Raw genomic sequence first — 17559 nt, forward strand, 5'->3', positions numbered from 1 at the left:
TCAAGTTTGTTGTAGAGCTTTTATTTTAACAAGTTAAATGTATTTTATGCACAGTTGGACAAAATGTAACAAATGGAAAATGTACATTTTCTTGTTGCTCATTTTAAGTATTGTTATGGAAACTTTTAAATTCAGTTAGTCTTTCTGTAGACCTGTCATCAAGGTAGTAGCACCATATTTAGTTTTTGACAAGAATGTAAACAAGTCTGTGAGGGTGCCAATTATTTAGCAGACAAAAAAATTCCATATAACAGTTTTGAAAATCTTTGATCTTGGACCTTTATTCAGTGCATGCCATTGTAAAGACTAAGTCTATCCCTCACAACCTCGTTTTCACGCATGTAAAGCTCACTATGGCATCTACCCTAGCTAAGGTCTTGCTACAACAAGATTCAAACATTCGGTTTCAGGTATTCTTTGTAGATTCGCTTCACTCTTGCCAGTTCTCGCTCATCTGCTTTTATATTACCATACCATGAGTACCACATTTCTCCAGAGCTGAGAGAAAATGGAGCAGGGGTTGGTGCAACAGCACCATGGGTGTTTGAGTAGTCCTCTTTAGAGTAGTCCACATGAGGTAACTGGACAAGAAGTAAACCTAAAAGGGGGGGAAAAAAATTTAATCACATAAATCTCTTATGCATCAGCTTCTTTTATTAATGGATATTTATCTGTGTGCACATTGGTACTTAAAGGGATAGTTCAACTAAAAATAAAAATTCTGTCATTAATTACTCACCCTCATGTTGTTCCAAACCCGTAAGACTTTCGTTCATCTTCGGAACACAAATGAAGATCTTTTTGATGAAATCTGAGAACTTTCTGTACCTCCATTGGCAGCTACCACTGTGACGCTTCAAAAAGCTCATAAAGAGATTGTTAAACTAATCCATATTGATTGAGCGGTTAAGTCAAAATTTTCTGAAGAGACTCGATCACTTTATATGATGAACAGATTGAATTTAGGCTTTTATTCACATAAACATTCATCAACCTACACATCAGATACGGTAAAAGAAAGCTCAAAGCTTGACGTGCGAGAACCAATGAGGTTCATTCTCGTGTGTGATGCAGCACGTTTGAGCGTCAAGCAAGTATGGTTGAGCTTCTGTTTATGTTCACTGCTCAATGTTTATATGAGAATAAAAGCCTAAATTCAATCTGTTCATCATAAAGCGATCGAGTCTCTTCAGAAAATTGACTTAACCCCTCAATTCATGCGGATTAGTTTTACGTTTTATCTCTTTATTAGAACGTCAAAGTGGTAGTTGCGTAGACTGTCAATGGAGGGACCAAAAGCTCTCAGATTTCATTAAAAAGATCTTAATTTGTGTTCTGGAGATGAATGAAAGACTCACTGATATGGAACGACATGAGGGGGAGTAATTAATGACAGGATTTTGATTTTTAGGTGAAGTATCCTTTTGAAACAACAATTTACCATGATCTCTAGCGGTATCAATGGCCTTGTTAAGTAGTTTCTGTTGTTTCATGCACACACCTGAGGAAACAATTAAAGATGAAGAGAAAAGTGGTAATCAGATAATGACCATAATAGCAATATGACAATTGGACCTATGAGGTAATTTGTTACCGGTTCGAGTGGGATCATACACCATTCCAGTTTGAGGACTAATGAACTGCTGCAACAGGTTCACATTCTGCAGGGGGTGGGGAAATACTGTATATTAAAGAAAATAACTTAAAAGTGTAGTACTGACACAGTTCAAATGAAATAAAGAATCGAAAAAAAAACCTTGTAATGGACAATGACATTTGGATCACGACAGATGGGACAAGCATTCGCACATATCTTATCTCCTCTCTATAAGGCAAATAAAAATAACTCATTAATTCAAAGTTTGTGAACTGAGTAAATAAATATTCCAACAAACTGAATAAGAATATAAAACCAAAACAAATGTGTACTTACAATACATGTCTTTCTTGTCTTCTGAGGCGGGACGCCCCCCTTGTGGTTCCTCCTGTAGTTGGACCACACAGGCTTTGATCCATAGCGTTCAATGTATTCTAAATAGAGAGCTATTATAGCCACCGTTTGACCACTATTACTGTTTTCCAATCATCTAATGATCATATTTACCTTCACTTTCTAAGTATTCCCATGGTCTGTCTGCATATCTAGACACTAGTGTCTCAGCTGAATCAGTGCTATCAGCAGATGAAGAAGAAGATGATGATGATGATGATGTACAAAAATTCCCACGCAGCACTGGAGCAGCACTTGAAGTTATTTTCCAATCACGAATTCTCTGCAATACAAAACGCGTAAATTGTCCTTCATGTCTGTATTGTCCTTTTGAGCTGTTCGCATGCCTTCACTGAACTGTAACCCCAACAGGCTTAATATTCGTACAAAAACTACATTTATTAAAAGGATTTTATTCAACCAACCTGTCTTTGAATATTTCGTTGTAAAATAACAGGAAATGAGCGGCAGAGAACCTTTCCAATGCGTTGTAAGGAGGCTGCCATTTTGTCTTTGAAGCAAACAAGGAAGTTAGAGGTCAAAGTGTACTGTGGCGGAAGTGCACAACTTTATTGTTCTCACTTTTTCTCGTTTTAGAGAGATTAATGAATTCATAAATTTTACTTTACCAAATACTTCTTACAGAAATCTATGTAAAATGTACTGAATGTTTTATAATATTGTCTACGTAATGTTGTATGTTATGTTTTATAGTTGAAAATATAAATTTGTAAGTCCATCATAGATTTATTGAAAGGATTTAAGCATTGCATAATCAAACATCTGTCAACAAAGACTGATCAAAACCTTTAAAATGTGTTTTAAATCTCTTTTTTCTTTTTCTATCCTTTGTATGTTTCTCATTTTAACCCAGACTTTGAACCTAATAGTGTTACAGTAATTTACATAAACGTTTAGTCCAAATTACAATATTTAGTTTTTGAATATGCCTATATTCGTGTACAAATCCAAATTCCAACAAATTAATTATTATCCTTACACTGAAAGCCCGTAAAACAACAACCGGAAAAGGAGTGGGGGATGGGCTCGTCCTTGAACACAAAAGGTCGTTTCGTGTGTGTGCGCGCGAGAGGACAGCGTGATCATCAACTCCATTTTGTGTTGAAATAAACGCCCGAAAGCGCGTTCACGACACCGAGATGACGCAAAAAAAACGTCAGAACTATATATACTGAGTCCCACCCCTTCTAGAGCATTCCAGGATTTGTCTGAGGTAAGTGTCATATCGGAGGACGTCTCTCCCTCTTTTTGCGATTTAAAGACGATTTTTTTTGTCCCAAAGTCCGGCTACCTCAGTTTTAACAACAAAAACTGCTTTTCGACCGTTATCTGGATTTCCGCCGCCAAACATTCGCTTTTCTCTAATGTCTCTTTGTGCTGTTGTTTCGTTTCAGGTCTGAGTCTGTCTCAGTGAAGATCTGGCGTCGAGGATTTTTCAACTGTGTACGAAGATCAAACCCCAAAAAACTCAATTTTTCTACTCGAATAACGGACATTCGCTTACTGCTTTTTTGCTCCAGATTGTTCAAGAAGGAAAAGCTCAATTTCAGCCACCACAATCCCGCCCATTATGCCATTTTTCAGCCAATAATGCTAAAGTCATGACAGTTTACGTTCTCTTAAACTGTTAAAAGCTGAAAATTGTTGCTTTTAAGCACAATATATTAATAGCAGCCCGAGACGCAGAGGAGAGGTATTAATAGTAAGTGTTCTTTCAAACCAATTTGAATCGAAATTACGTACGTTAACCAATTGTCTTTGTTGAAAATGATTCCAGATATAAATTGAGAACTTATAGAAAGATCTCGTATGTGGCAACCTAAATGCGCCACAGTTTCTAGAGGCAGACAGCATGCTGAGATAAAGCGAGACAGCTAGCTATAGCGTATGAGCTCACATTGCAAAGCCAAAGCAGCGGCTTCAACGCCCTGCTTCTCTTTGTGTGTGAGACGGGAGTAATCCTAATGATAATTAAAGTAACGATAAATCATCGAATAATAAGCTAGCCATCGCTGATCATAAGCAATCTGTACATAAAGATTGCCATAGGCAGAGCCAGGAAGTGACTGCATTCAATTGGGGCTTTTTTTTATAAACTGCGTTCTTTTCAAAGGAGAGCTCACTGGAACAATCAACGCAATCTACACATAAAGATTGCCAAGTGGCGCCTGTGGATTTAGCCGAACGGGGGGAAAAAAACCCAGACTGAAATGCAACATTTTGTTCATAATGTCGTTAGGTGTTATTAGTTGGCGGAGCTGGAAACAGTTTGATGAAATAAACCTCCCCAGGCAATGATAAATTTATAAAATGCATAGCAGTCTGACTATAAAGATTGCCTTTTTTGTGTTTTACGAGTGCGTAGATAGGGTGTTGTTTGTCTTGTTGTTTTTGCTTTAAAATGGCGGACGGGTTGTCCTTTGCTCGGATCACTCGAGGCAATGGTGGCTTTGTTTTTCTGACTGGATCTACGGGAAATACTGTAGCTCGGAACGGCTGTCTCGCGTTGCCATCATCCCCAAATACAGCTCGAGGTATCGTCTTAACATCACTGAGTCGCTAGCGGGGTAAATATAGTAGCACTTTGTAAACGAGGAAGACAAATGGCAGGCGTGGGGAATATAGCCCTTGTATTTTTTAAAAACTTGTTGGAATTCAAATATGGCGACCGGGCACCCGTTCTATCTAGTGTACCGCGAACACGAAGACAAGTGGTTAAAGATAGTGGGCGTGGCTTAGCTACTACTCCCCAGCCAATCAGAGGAGCCGTTGTCAGCTCAGGGCGAGCTGCTATGAGAGAGGGAGACTTCGACAGATGGCAAATCAAATCCCCCTGTGGCCACTATTGAGTAGATGCATAAATTCATATAACTGGCCTTTAGTCAGACCAACACTGGATGCTCTGTTTTGACGAGTTATAACAAAAAAAACTTTAAGCAGTTTGCTTAAAGATGTCAGTCTGTTGCACTAGATTAAATCTTGAAAGTAGGTAACATGGTGTTGAACTTGTGCTGTAGGAAGGTTATTATACAGGAAAGTGTGGAATATAATTAGTTTCAGATTTATTTTTAAAGGTTAGACTAGTTTTTTTCACATCTACATTTCATCAAAAAAAAAAAACTTGACAGATACAATGTTAATATTTTCTTTACAGTGATTGTACAATCTTGTTGACTTTTTCTTGTTTGTTATGACAACTGACGTTTCCAGGAATTGTGTGTATTGTTCCGTGTTTAAGGAGTTCGATTGTGACTATAAAAAGTTCTTCAACAACAGTGTAACGGGTAAGACAAAACCTGATTTCTCACACGATCAAAAGTGAGTAAATTCTAAGTTTTTCGATTCAGCCATTAGTAGACATTTTCTCTGTCTTTGAAATTATGTAGAACATAAATTAAAACGTTGCTAAACATTTGCATGCTTAACAGTCGTAAAAAAAAATCATATATATATATTCATGTTTAACTCGCCGCGTTGTTACATTTCTGCTGTAGTTAGTTGGTAGTCTCGTCGGTGTCCAGTCAAGTGTGCTGTGGTGAGAGGAACTGAAGGGAGAAATACTCGCTGTTGCTCCGCGTGGGCAGGGCAAATGACGTGATCTCTCTCTCTCTCTCTCTCTCTCTCTCTCTCTCTCTCTCTCTCTCTCTCTCCACCAGAAACATTTTTCCCTCCCTCAAACGTTCTTTGTAATTGACTTGACTACCTCAGATAATATTAGTACTGAAATACGTTCACCTATTTTTTCTTAAAAAGAAAAAGTTACATTTTATTGCATATATTGTACATGTTTCTTTATTTTATTATATCTTGATCACAAATGATACTTGCATTTCTTATATTGCTTCGTGGCATACACCGTTTTTGTATATACTGTATAGTTAGAAAATAACCACATGGTGGCGACATAACACTTTGAAAGCCTTGTGCTCAGTTTCAAGTTAACCCTTGTTGATCAGACTCTTAAATTATCATTTCTAAACATAATTATATTCAAGGAGTTTCTTGCAATTGGACACTGATTCACAAGGTGGAAACAAAGTCTTCCAGAGTCTATCTCCTTCGTTATTTATTTATTTCCTGATTTTTTTACTAGTATTTTACTTTTTTGGCATATATACATGATGGAAAATATGGAGAAAGAAAATTCCAACTTTTTTGTGGGGTAAAAAAAAACTACATTTGTCATGAAATACGGAAAAATTATAATGAGGAAATAGTCTCAGGAAGCCACTTAAGGCATAAAATTTAAATTTGGTTCTTGAATTTTGTAGGTCTATACTTAAAACATAAATGAAAAGGTCCAGTTAACATACAGAGTTTCCAAAACCTGCAGTATGTCTTTGTAACATATTTAAAGCTTACTCTTTCAAATTAGTTACACAAAGTTACAAATTGGTCCCACTTTATCTAAGGTAAAAAAAAATGGTACAATGTACTTATTGTGTTCATTTTGTATTATGAAACACTTTTCCTGACATTAAACGGGAAACGTGTAGGGGTACAGGTTTAAGGGATAGAGTCAAAAGTGTAGTTATATTGTAAAATCTGTTTGTACACAGTAAGTGCATTGTATCTAATGATTAAATGTTAGTACATTTAAAGACACTTGATATACAGTGAGTCCTACACAATTATGTCCCTCAGCCCCATAGCAATGAGAATAGTGGATATGTGTATTTATAAAATTGTTCATATTTTTTTAATTGATATGTACATAATGTAAAGGTTTTTTACAAACATGATCTTGTTTTACTTATGTATCTATAGATGTTAAGTTGGAATAGACAGATGGATCGCAGCAGTGTCAAACGAGGAAGACAGAAAGTGTATTAATGCCAGAGTCCCTGTTGGTTCACAGCTGTCAGTGTGACAGTGCTTTTCTGTTAAACAAGAAAATCCTGTCAATCATTTGCACACTTCTACTGTTACTTCCCTAGTATTTCTTGAAAAATTTGTGATAAATGGTATTAGAAACACTATAATTGAACTTTTGGAGGATTGCAAGGGTTACCGTTATACAAATTACTTAATTACTAATAAAAAAAGTTGTAAAAACAATGTTCAACTGTAAGTGCATTCTCAAATATATTTTTTTAATTGTCTTTTTCCCTCCTATTTCTACTTGTGTATAATTATTATTAGTATTCAAATGATATAATATCATATTTGAATGCACATTACTGATCACAGACATTATATTCTGTTCCATAACTAAGTCCTTTGTACCTGTGATGTATACTTTGTGTAATGTACAGTTTATGTAAAAAGCAGGTGGGTTTATGACATTGACAAAACACATGTAATGTTATATTTTACTTTTACATTCATCTTTCATCATTTCAGATATGAACTGAATTATACAACACTCCTGTAACCACTCATCCAGTTTCTGGTATAATTAAATAAGTGACAGACTTATTGGATTATACTAGAAAGACTGGTAACATGAGTGTTGTATAATTCAGTCTGCAATTGTTAAACTATAACTGTTATATCTGCTGCCCCTTTTCTAGTGGCAGAAAGTCCAGTTAATATTGACAGCCCAATATACGTCATATATTAAACATTTTGCTCATTAGAAAGGGAACTTTGTAGTCAGCTGAACTGTAAAATTTAGTTTCTTGACATTGCAACAGTTTTTAGGATCTAGTAATCAAAATTCCCACATTTTTAGGCAATTACATAATTTTCCTAGTGATGAAACATTATAAATTTGAGCAACAACTGTTGTTTGATGTAGTGTTTATTAATGAATACATGACTTCCTATTGCTGTTGAGAACTGAACGGATACTGCTTTCTTCATGGTTATGAATGCCCTCGTGTTTTCAAATCATATCTGAGGTGAATCGGAAAACTGCTGATAAGATGCCCATATCTGATTCAGTGGAATATATATATATATAAAATCTGGAAGTTGCTCTACTCCTTTTTTGTTGCCATCTTATCCAATGTCTTCAGAGCTTGTTGTTTCCGTGTTGCTTCAGATCCATAGTCGCCTGCCTGGGTAAACATTAATGGGAATAACTTGTGAAAGATTCAGCATTGTCCTTTTGCTGTTCCAGTGAGCTCTCATTAAGCGCCATCTAATTTTTTCACAATTGCTAGGATGAATTTATGCCATATCTCAGATTCTCACCAGTGGCATAAGCAGATGACTAACCCCTGTTTTCTCTCCCTCTGTCAGTAAGCAGTTATGGCCGTGGGCCCGGTGGACCCCAGAGAGGTGCTGAAAGGAGTGGAAGCTCTGCTGGGGAAAGATGGAGAGCTACGTAGTCTTGAGGGAGTCGCTAAAGTCTTCAGGTGAGATGCTTATACCATTTTTATTTTCTGGACTTCTTTAAAGGCCATTCATTCAATTAACCAATCGTTTTTCTATAACTTATCTCCCACTTTCCAACCTTTTTTAAACAGTCTCATGAAGGCCTCGCATAAAATGGTCAGCAGGTGCATGTACCTGAACATCTTACTCCAGACAAAATCACATGATGTACTTAATCGGTAAGAGTAATATCCATTAAAAACACTGTTTGTTAAAACACTTTTGTTTTCAAGGTTGTACGTAACTCTTTCTCTTCCACACAGATTCATTCGAGTTGGAGGCTACAAGTTGTTGAACTCTTGGCTCACTTACTCAAAGACCACCACCAACACCCCCCTGCTGCAGCTCATACTGCTCACCTTGCAGAAACTCCCTCTGACTGTGGATCACCTCAAACAGGTACTTCACCACACCACAGCCCAGAAAACTCACACACATGCCCCCGCAGTCTTATAACAATTGTTCTCTGCATGTTTGTTTCTCTCTCTCTCCTGCTAGAACAACACAGCCAAGCTGGTGAAACATCTGAGCAAGAGCGGTGAGACAGAAGGTAAGAGCACATGTTGCATAAATCAATGCCAGACAATTTGCCTAGTGTTCAGCTCAGGTTTCAACTCTTGTCACTTCTCTTTCTCCCAGAGCTGAGGAAGCTGGCGTCAGTGCTGGTGGAAGGCTGGATGGCTATTATCCGCTCTCAGAGCGTCGCCAGTGGAGTGTCACCCAATGGTAGGGCTTCTCATTTACATTGTCTTCTATATATCTCTGTTTTCTGTTAAAGTAGACTTTTAATGTGAATTATAGCCAAGTGAGGTTTCCATTATTGTTGCATAACCCAACTCTGTTTTCCATCAGACAAGAAACGAAAAAAGGAGGATGGAAAAGTGCGTCCAGAGGTGAAGCCCCGAGAAAAGGTTGCAGATGAGGAGAAGAAAAAAGACAAACCAAAAGCTTATGCTCCAAGTCACGCAAAGATCCGCTCTACAGGTTAGTCACTTTTATTTTTATTTTTTTTAGTATCTATTCAGGTTTTTTTTATTGTTTTTTAATTTTAATTTTAGATTTAGTAATTTCTTTTTCTATTGCCATTTTTTAATAATATATATTTCTATTTAACTTTATTTTTATTTCAGTTTTAATTTTAATATTTAAACAGATTTAAAATGTTGCAGTAGATTTTTTTTAAAGTGTAATATTTAATCTTTATGCTTTATTTTAGTTTTAGTTACAAAATCGAGTTTTAATTTATGGTTATTTATTAATTTATTTTTACAATCGTTTTGCATTGTTTTAGCTGCCTAAAAAAAACGAAATTATTAATTTATGGATTATAAATGTATTTTTTTGTCTCAATAACTTTTACACCTGGCGTTAAAGGTTCTTGTGTCTCATTAACATATTTAAAAAGTGATCTGTCTGAATTGACTGAATACATGGTATCTGCAGGTTTGGAGGTTGAGAGCCTAGCTCCAGTTCCTGTAAAAAAGACCCCCAGTGCACCACAACTTGGAGACAAATACAACATCAAGCCAGCTATGCTTAAAAGACCAAGGTAAACAGACACTTCCTTTCTGCAGTCGCATGTAATCCATTCTCATTTGGTTCATGATTTGAATGAATATGAATGTGGTTTTACTTTGGAGTATTTGAAATGAATCATTAAACTCTTGACTTTCTTCCTTCAGCACATCGCCGAATGACGCACCACCAGTGGAGAAGAAGTACAAGCCGCTTAACACCACCCCCAACTCTACCAAAGAGATCAAAGTCAAACTTATACCCGCACAGCGTGAGTATGCCCATTCAGCACTTCAACTCAAGTAATATGATTATGATAATCTTTGAATTAGGTGGAGAGAGTAGAGTTTCCCGTCTGACTAGTGCTAAATATCCATCTCTTTTCGTTTTAGCGATGGAGGCCACTGGATTTTTAGATGCCCTCAACTCCGCTCCAGTGCCTGGCATCAAGATCAAGAAAAAGAAACCAAAAGCCGTTTCCCCTACCACTAATAAGGTGTGGTACAACAGAATACCCTCATTTGTTTATGCTTCACATATTTCTTTTTTTTTTTTTTTCTCCAAAAGCAAAAATCCACTAACTTTTTTTTTTTTCTCTTGTGCTCCACAGCCCTGTCCATTTGACGGCAGGCCACAGCCATACTCTGGGTCACAGGCCAAACCGTCTTCCCCTGAGACTCCTTCATCTCAGACCCCTCCTCATGAAACCCAAGACCTGGAGCAGCCCGGCACCCCTGTGCCCACCGAGGACCCTGAAGCCATGGACACGGGTGAGTCCTGCTGCGTTTTAAATTGGCCACAGCTTCACTGAGAGCTGTATGAATGTATGTGCTGAATTTAAAATGCTTTATTTCATGTCTAAGGTGATAAACCCAATGCTCTGTCTGAACCTCGCGGCGAGGAGGAAACTCTGACTAAGAAAGGGAAGAAAAAGAAAAGCGTTCGGTGGGCGGAAGAGGATCATCTCAAAGAGTACTTCTTCTTTGACCTGGATGAGACTGAGAGAGGTAAAACAACACTTTCTGCACTTACACTATTGTTCATAAATTTGTGGTTTGTAAGATTTTTTTTTCCTTTGAGTCTCCTATATTCACCAAGGCTGCATTTATTAGATTTAGAAAGTACAATAAAACAGTAATATTGTGAAATATTATTACAGTGTAATTTAGCTGTTTTCTGTTTGAATATATTTAAAAATTTAAATTCCTGTGATGGGAAAGCTGAATTTTCAGCATCATTACTTCAGTGCCAGTCTTCAGTGTCACATGATCCTTACGAAATCATTCTAATGTACTGATTTGGTGCTCAAGAAACATTTCTTATTATCAATGTTGAAAACAGTTGTGCTGCTTAATAATATTTTCATGGAAACCATTATACATTTTTAGGATTCTTTGATGAATAAAAAGTTCAAAAGAAAAGCATTTACTTGAGAAAAAAATATGTATAAATGTCTTTATTAAAAAAAAAAACTTACTGACCCCAAACATTTGAACAGTTGTGTATGTTCTATTTTATCACACATAAAATATTTGTGGGATTTGTTCACTAGTAATCACTCTTTATCATTCTACCTCAGTGAACGTCAATAAAATTAAGGACTTCGGTGAGGCTGCTAAACGGGAGCTGATGATGGACAGGCATACGTTTGAAATGGCTCGTCGTATTTCTCACGACACCATGGAGGAGAGGGTGCCCTGGACTCTACCGCGACCCTTGACCCTTATAGGCTGCCTGGTCATTGCAGGTGCCAGCAGCAAAGAGAAGATGATTCAGAGAGACCGAGAGATGGGCATTCTGCAGGAGATCTTCCTCAGCAAGGAGAGGTAAGACAACACTTTGATGCCTTTTCTCTTGTAGTGTGTCATGTTTAGTGATTGTGTTGCGAATGTTGTTTCATGATGTGAACATTTAATGCACATAAAGCTGGCATATATATAGATCTACATAATGTGGGCTGGGAATCCATCCCACTAAAAGTGGGACTTGATATTATTTACTGCTTATGCAATAACATGCAAAAATATGTGTTGTTTTAGTATTATTTATATACACTATTATAGTTTTTTTATTGAAATTATAACTTGGCTTTTATTTTTATATTTTCATTGTCATTTTTATTAGTTTGTTCTTTTTTTAATATTACTATTTAGGATTAATTTATTTTGTTTCAGTTTTAGTTTTTATTTCCAGTTAGTGCGGCCTTAAAATCAAACTTATTTCAGTTAGTTTCTAAAGCAACATTTCTATTCATTGTTTTAGTATTCATTTTAGGTTTTTCGTCTAATATTTATATTTAATTTCAGATTTATTTTAATTTAACAAAAATGTGTTTATTAGTTTTAGTTAACAGTAAACATCCCGGGACAAAGGAATCGTCCACGTTTATGAAGTAGATAGGGAATTCATTGATAATTTAGTTGTCTTTAAAAACATGATAATCGTTGAACTTTAAATGGATATTCCTCTCTCTGCAGTGTTCCAGACAGTCCTCATGAACCAGACCCTGAGCCGTATGAGCCCATGCCGCCTCGTCTCATCCCATTGGATGAGGTAAGACAGCCAATTACCTCTTTACATGCTTTCCCCTTCCATTTTCTTCTTTATTTTAGAAGTATCAGATGTGGTATGGGATTTGACCTCTTTCTCATTCTGTGGTGTTGTAGGACAGCAGTATGATGGAGGAAAATTACATGGAGCCCGTTGACACTGCTCTCTCTGGTGGCTCTTCTGGCCCTATTGAAGGCTCCAAGCTTCCTCCTGTTCTAGCCAACCTCATGGGCAGCCTGGGCAACAGCGGCCGCAGCCCTCAGGCGCAAGGTAGCGCCCCACCAGCCAATAATAACCCCGCTGTTAATGTCCAGGAACTGCTCTCATCTATTATGGTAAGGCAAAATACACATCTACAATGTATTAATCATGAGAATGTGTAAAGTCTTTGTTTTTTTAAGCTTCTCTGCTTGTTTTCAGGGTGCTCAGGGATCTAACCAATCTCCAGAGGACCTGATCAAACAGCCTGATTTCTCTGACAAGATCAAGCAGCTTTTGGGCTCTCTGCAACAGAACCAGAACCAGAACCAGAACCCGCCTCCCAATGCTCCACCAAGTACGTGTTTGCTCTCTTTCAACTATGTGACCGTTTTGTTTAGTTTATTTATATATTAATTCATATTTTGAATTGGCTTTTATTTTTATATTATCAGTTTTAATTTAAATTTGGTTTGTTTTAGCAATTTTGTTATGTGCTTTTGTGGTTTTTGTTTTTTATTTTTAAAAACATTTTTAAGCTTTATTTTTATTTTAGTTTTAAGTCATTTGAAAACATTTGTGTATATAATTTTTAATATTATTTATATAGCTTTAATTTTTATTTCAGCTTTTTTGTATTTTATTTTATTTCTGATTTATTTCAATTGACAAACCTTTGTTTAGCTGTGCTTAGTAAATTTTCTTTTTTACTAGTTTTTGTTTTTTTAAAACTGTTTTTATTTCAGTTTTAGTTTGTTATTTTAGTACTTTAACTTATTTTTATTCCTATTAGTTTTTTTTTGTATATATATATTTATATTTTTATACTTTCATTTTCATACTGCTTTATTTCAATTAACAAAAACCTTCAAATATTTTAGTTAACCATAACAACACTGCTATGGTAAGGAAAAATTGCATGATGGTTAAACAGAATGCTTAATGTTCTGTTTTTCTCTATTCGTAGTGAACACGGGTCTGCTTGGTCATGGCCCCGGCATGAACATGAACAACATGAACAACATGCAGATGCCCATGAATGGTGGTTTCCCTCCCAACAAGCCTCCTGGACCACATTTCAACCATCCTCCACCTCCTCCTCCACACGGCCATGGCCCACCACCCTTCAACCCTGGCGGCCCGCGCATGATGGGTCCCCCACCCGGTCCACAGGGCCGTGGGGCGGACAACGGCAATTACTGGGGCGATGACTCCATGAGAGGAGGCCCACACCGAGGAGGTCACTTCCATCGGGGACGAGGGAGAGGAGGAGATCCGGGATTCAGAGGACGAGGGGGACGCGGAGGACCACGTGGAGGACATAACAGCATGGGCGGTAAGTTTGAACACCAAAAGCATTCATTTTCCAAAATTTAAAATGAGCTTGTAAGTAACGTCAAACTGTTTCTTTCATTTCAGACATGTCAAAGAGGCCAGTGTGTCGCCATTTCATGATGAAAGGAAACTGTCGGTATGAAAATAATTGTGCGTTTTACCACCCCGGGGTGAATGGACCACCTCTTCCTCCCCAGCACGGACACTAACACTCTGAAAAGCTGCAATTCCTTGAACTTGCCACTAGTGGGCAGCAGGACTCAAAATGAGCCTCGTGTACGGGGACTGAACGTGACTCACAGAAACAGTATGATGCGGAGGGGGATGTTTGCGTCTGTGACAGCACAATCCCATCTGCTTCCTCCGTCTGTACAGTTGCTTCGTCAGGATCTGAACAAAAACAGTTTCTTCTTGATTCTACTCTACTTTCCCTGATCTGGAAAGCTGGGAGAAGATCTGAGATCCTCTACGAAGAGTCAGACAGTGACTAAACCCATTACTTGACTTTGGGGCCTACATGTAAATACTCATTCCTGGAGATGGTCATTCATATGTATATTTTTTATTGTGATTCTGTGTATCACTGACCTGACTGCTAAAGATTGTACTACATTGCTCTTGTAACCACTAGGAACAGTCTTCACGCAGTGGTTACTTCAGCTTCTTCTGGTGCCCAAAAAAACCCCAAGATACTGAATGTGCAATTTTCCAAATTATAATTTGCACATCAGATAATTAGTGCAACTAGGATTTGCATAATGAAATTGACACTTTCAGAAGTTATAAGAGCACAGAAATTTTATTTGAAGATTCTTCTGGTTGAATTCAGTGCGTCGGAAGCTGCCAGAAGATGGCGTCTTGTTTGTTGTTTTATTTTCAGATTTCTATAGAAGAGGGAGACACTATCCTTCTATGAAATGTGTACATGCTTTAAAATGGTCTGATTTTCAGTCAGCTGGCATGAAAAGAGCCTCAAGTAATTTTCACACCTGGTCCTTCTTTTTTCAATGGTTTTCAGTTCCAAAAAAACATCCGACCGATACTCGTCTATATATTGTAGCACTGAATTTTATTTATGAATTGGCATTATGTTCACCGTATGCCCGGATTGGAAATATTGAGGGGTTAATACCATTTAGAACAATTACCTTTTGCTCCTGGGCACAAAATACAACGTTTTCGAAGTCCCTTTGCATACTTGAATTGATACCTTGTGATGGAAAAGCTATCCTAGCCTGCTAAAGAAATATGAACCAGTTGTTCTTTGTAGTGTGACAATCAGGAGAATTAGTTGTGATTATTTCCTACTTGATGTTGATGCTCTCATTTGATTAGCTGTGTGCGTTGATGTTCTCATGCTGTCAGACCCTCAGTCCAGCTCGGACTCATGTGGGTCTGTCCTGCTCTATCAGTGTTAAGCTGAGCCTAAACCTGGGCTACAAACCACTATCAAGGCCAAACGTATTCAGGTGTTTTCTGTGAAAACAGTGGCCATTGTCTCTTGTGGGACTCGATTTTTCTTTTTTTGGTTTGATTCATGATTCATTATTTTCCCATGATTTTATTTTGATACAAGTCTGATGATTTTTTTTTCTTTTCTATTATTATTTGAAAGATGTCTATGTGTCAGAGCGCCGCATAAACAATAAAAGGCACATTCAGAAATGTACGATTTTTTTCTACATGTAAATTAATAAACGTTAAAAAAAATTCACCAGAATGTGCTGTTCTTTCTGAAAGTAACTTTTTATTTTCAGTCTCCCGACTCGCATAAGACCGTATGCATATATAATCACCACTCTCACTCAGTTCCGGTTTGCTTTTTTAACCTCTAAATGCTTCATTGTTTGTGCATCTCAAACAGGGTTACGTTAGAATTCTAGACAATTGCACCTAATTTCTCCTCCCCCCACTTATGCCAATCCAGTCCATTCACTAACAGTCGTAACAGTGCGTTTGCCTTCCTGCCTGACAGATCCGTGTTCTCAGGGCGGAATCGGGTGCAGATGGCTGCTGTAGTGTGTATGACAAGGAGTGGCCTGTGCACCCAGCCCTCAAGGGCAAATATTGACTTGAGGTTCATAGAATTTCTGCCTGCATGCAAAGTGGAGGAAATCTAAATTATCATTTAAGGACACCTCAGCAATTCATTCATCCTATGTCATTTTCACAAACATTGAGTATTTCCTCTAGATCGTACAGGAAAATTATATATATATATATATATATATATATATCCATTTGTCTTGTGAGCACGATACTTGAATGCTTTCTATATACATATGCACATTTAATGTTTATTGCCAGAAAATATAACTTACTCAAACAAATGTTTTAAGCTGTATTCAGACAAGTCACACATCTTGGTAATATAATATTATTATGCTATATTTGCAAATAAATGTGAACATGCACAATACCATCCAATAGTTTTTTTTTTTTTTTTTTTTTTTTTCAGCAAGGATTCCTTAAATTGTGAAGACTTTTACATTGCTACAAAATATTTATATTTCATATAAACGCTGTTGAACTTTCTATTCATCAAAGAATCCTGAAGAAAAATTATTATGGTTACCACAAAAAATAGTAAGCAGCACAACTCTTTTTTTAACATTGATAATAACCATGAAATCAGCATATTAGAATGATTTCTGAAGGATTCTGTGACACTGAACAATGAAGTAATGATGCTCAAAATTCAAGTTAACCATCACAGGAATAAATTACATTTTAAAATGAGTTTAAAATGGAAAATTTAAAATTGTAATAATATTTCACTGTTTTACTGTATTTTCGATCAAATAAATGTAGCCTTGTTGAGCATAAGGGGCTTCTTTCAAAAAAAATCTTACAGATTATTTTTTATTAAATTATTAAAATATTATATTTTTAAAAATACCATATTTAATTATATTGTTTAAAGTTATATTAGATTCTATGTTATTTCATTACTAGTATATTTTAATAATAAATGATTATTATAAACAACATTTTCTGAAGGTTTAAGCACATCCTCTGCTTTAGTCTCCTGCATGCGTTTTGTTTGTGATAAATCTGTAGTTTGTCTAAGTCAAACCTGTCATGTTCAGCACACTGGCAGAAATATAGTGACAGAGAAATGTCCACCTGAAGGACACAGAGAGTGAAGTCATAAAAAGACTCGATTCATTCAGTCTGAGGGGTGTTGGTTGTCGTAGAGGCCTTGAATTGATTCCACTCCGCACAAAGACACCATTGATCCTCCACTGGTCACATTATCCCAGAGCTGCTAGTGGAAAGGGACTTTGTCAGGCCTGAATTGCAACCTTATTTTCAGAGAGTCATTTTTCAGAGAAGATGAAATTAGCTAAGCATTCATCTCTCCAGCTCACCAGCACTGATGCTATGACTTGCACAGGAAATTTGACCTTTCAACATTTGAGCAACTCAACTGAGGATGTTACACAATAACGCCTGCAACTGACATGTTATATAGTTATCAATATCATTTCTAAAATCAAACAAAATATCAATGGGGATGGTTTCACTGTAATGTAATTAATAAAATAAAATAAAATAATAATGAGAATGATAAATAAATAAATAGATAAAATAATAATATTTTTTTTACAGAATAAAATTAAATTAAA

General features: G+C 36.7%; 2 protein-coding genes across 2 annotated transcripts; one reads left to right on the forward strand and one right to left on the reverse strand.

The window, feature by feature from the left end:
- Window positions 1-5: 5 nt before the first annotated feature.
- Window positions 6-2594, reverse strand: mrps18b (mitochondrial ribosomal protein S18B). The gene is made up of 7 exons (XM_077196369.1): window positions 2416-2594; window positions 2105-2273; window positions 1934-2031; window positions 1757-1825; window positions 1595-1661; window positions 1442-1501; window positions 6-598 (listed from the first exon to the last, which is right to left on the reverse strand). Exons 1-7 carry the CDS (start codon window positions 2494-2496, stop codon window positions 393-395), a joined length of 750 nt encoding a protein of 249 aa, XP_077052484.1. The 5' UTR covers window positions 2497-2594; the 3' UTR covers window positions 6-392.
- Window positions 2595-3201: 607 nt separating this feature from the next.
- On the forward strand, window positions 3202-15599 carry ppp1r10 (protein phosphatase 1, regulatory subunit 10). Its single transcript, XM_077196346.1, has 19 exons — window positions 3202-3224; window positions 3406-3713; window positions 8198-8313; window positions 8425-8511; window positions 8596-8731; window positions 8831-8882; window positions 8972-9058; window positions 9185-9316; window positions 9776-9881; window positions 10015-10118; window positions 10240-10343; window positions 10458-10617; window positions 10711-10854; window positions 11427-11673; window positions 12325-12400; window positions 12514-12732; window positions 12818-12953; window positions 13563-13931; window positions 14015-15599. Exons 3-19 carry the CDS (start codon window positions 8207-8209, stop codon window positions 14137-14139), a joined length of 2391 nt encoding a protein of 796 aa, XP_077052461.1. The 5' UTR covers window positions 3202-3224; window positions 3406-3713; window positions 8198-8206; the 3' UTR covers window positions 14140-15599.
- The last annotated feature ends 1960 nt before the right edge of the window (window positions 15600-17559 follow it).

The sequence above is a fragment of the Siphateles boraxobius genome, unplaced genomic scaffold (genome assembly GCF_051911475.1).
Source record: "Siphateles boraxobius isolate OS27281-9 unplaced genomic scaffold, OSU_SipBor_1 35, whole genome shotgun sequence".
In the NCBI taxonomy this organism is placed as follows: domain Eukaryota; kingdom Metazoa; phylum Chordata; class Actinopteri; order Cypriniformes; family Leuciscidae; genus Siphateles; species Siphateles boraxobius.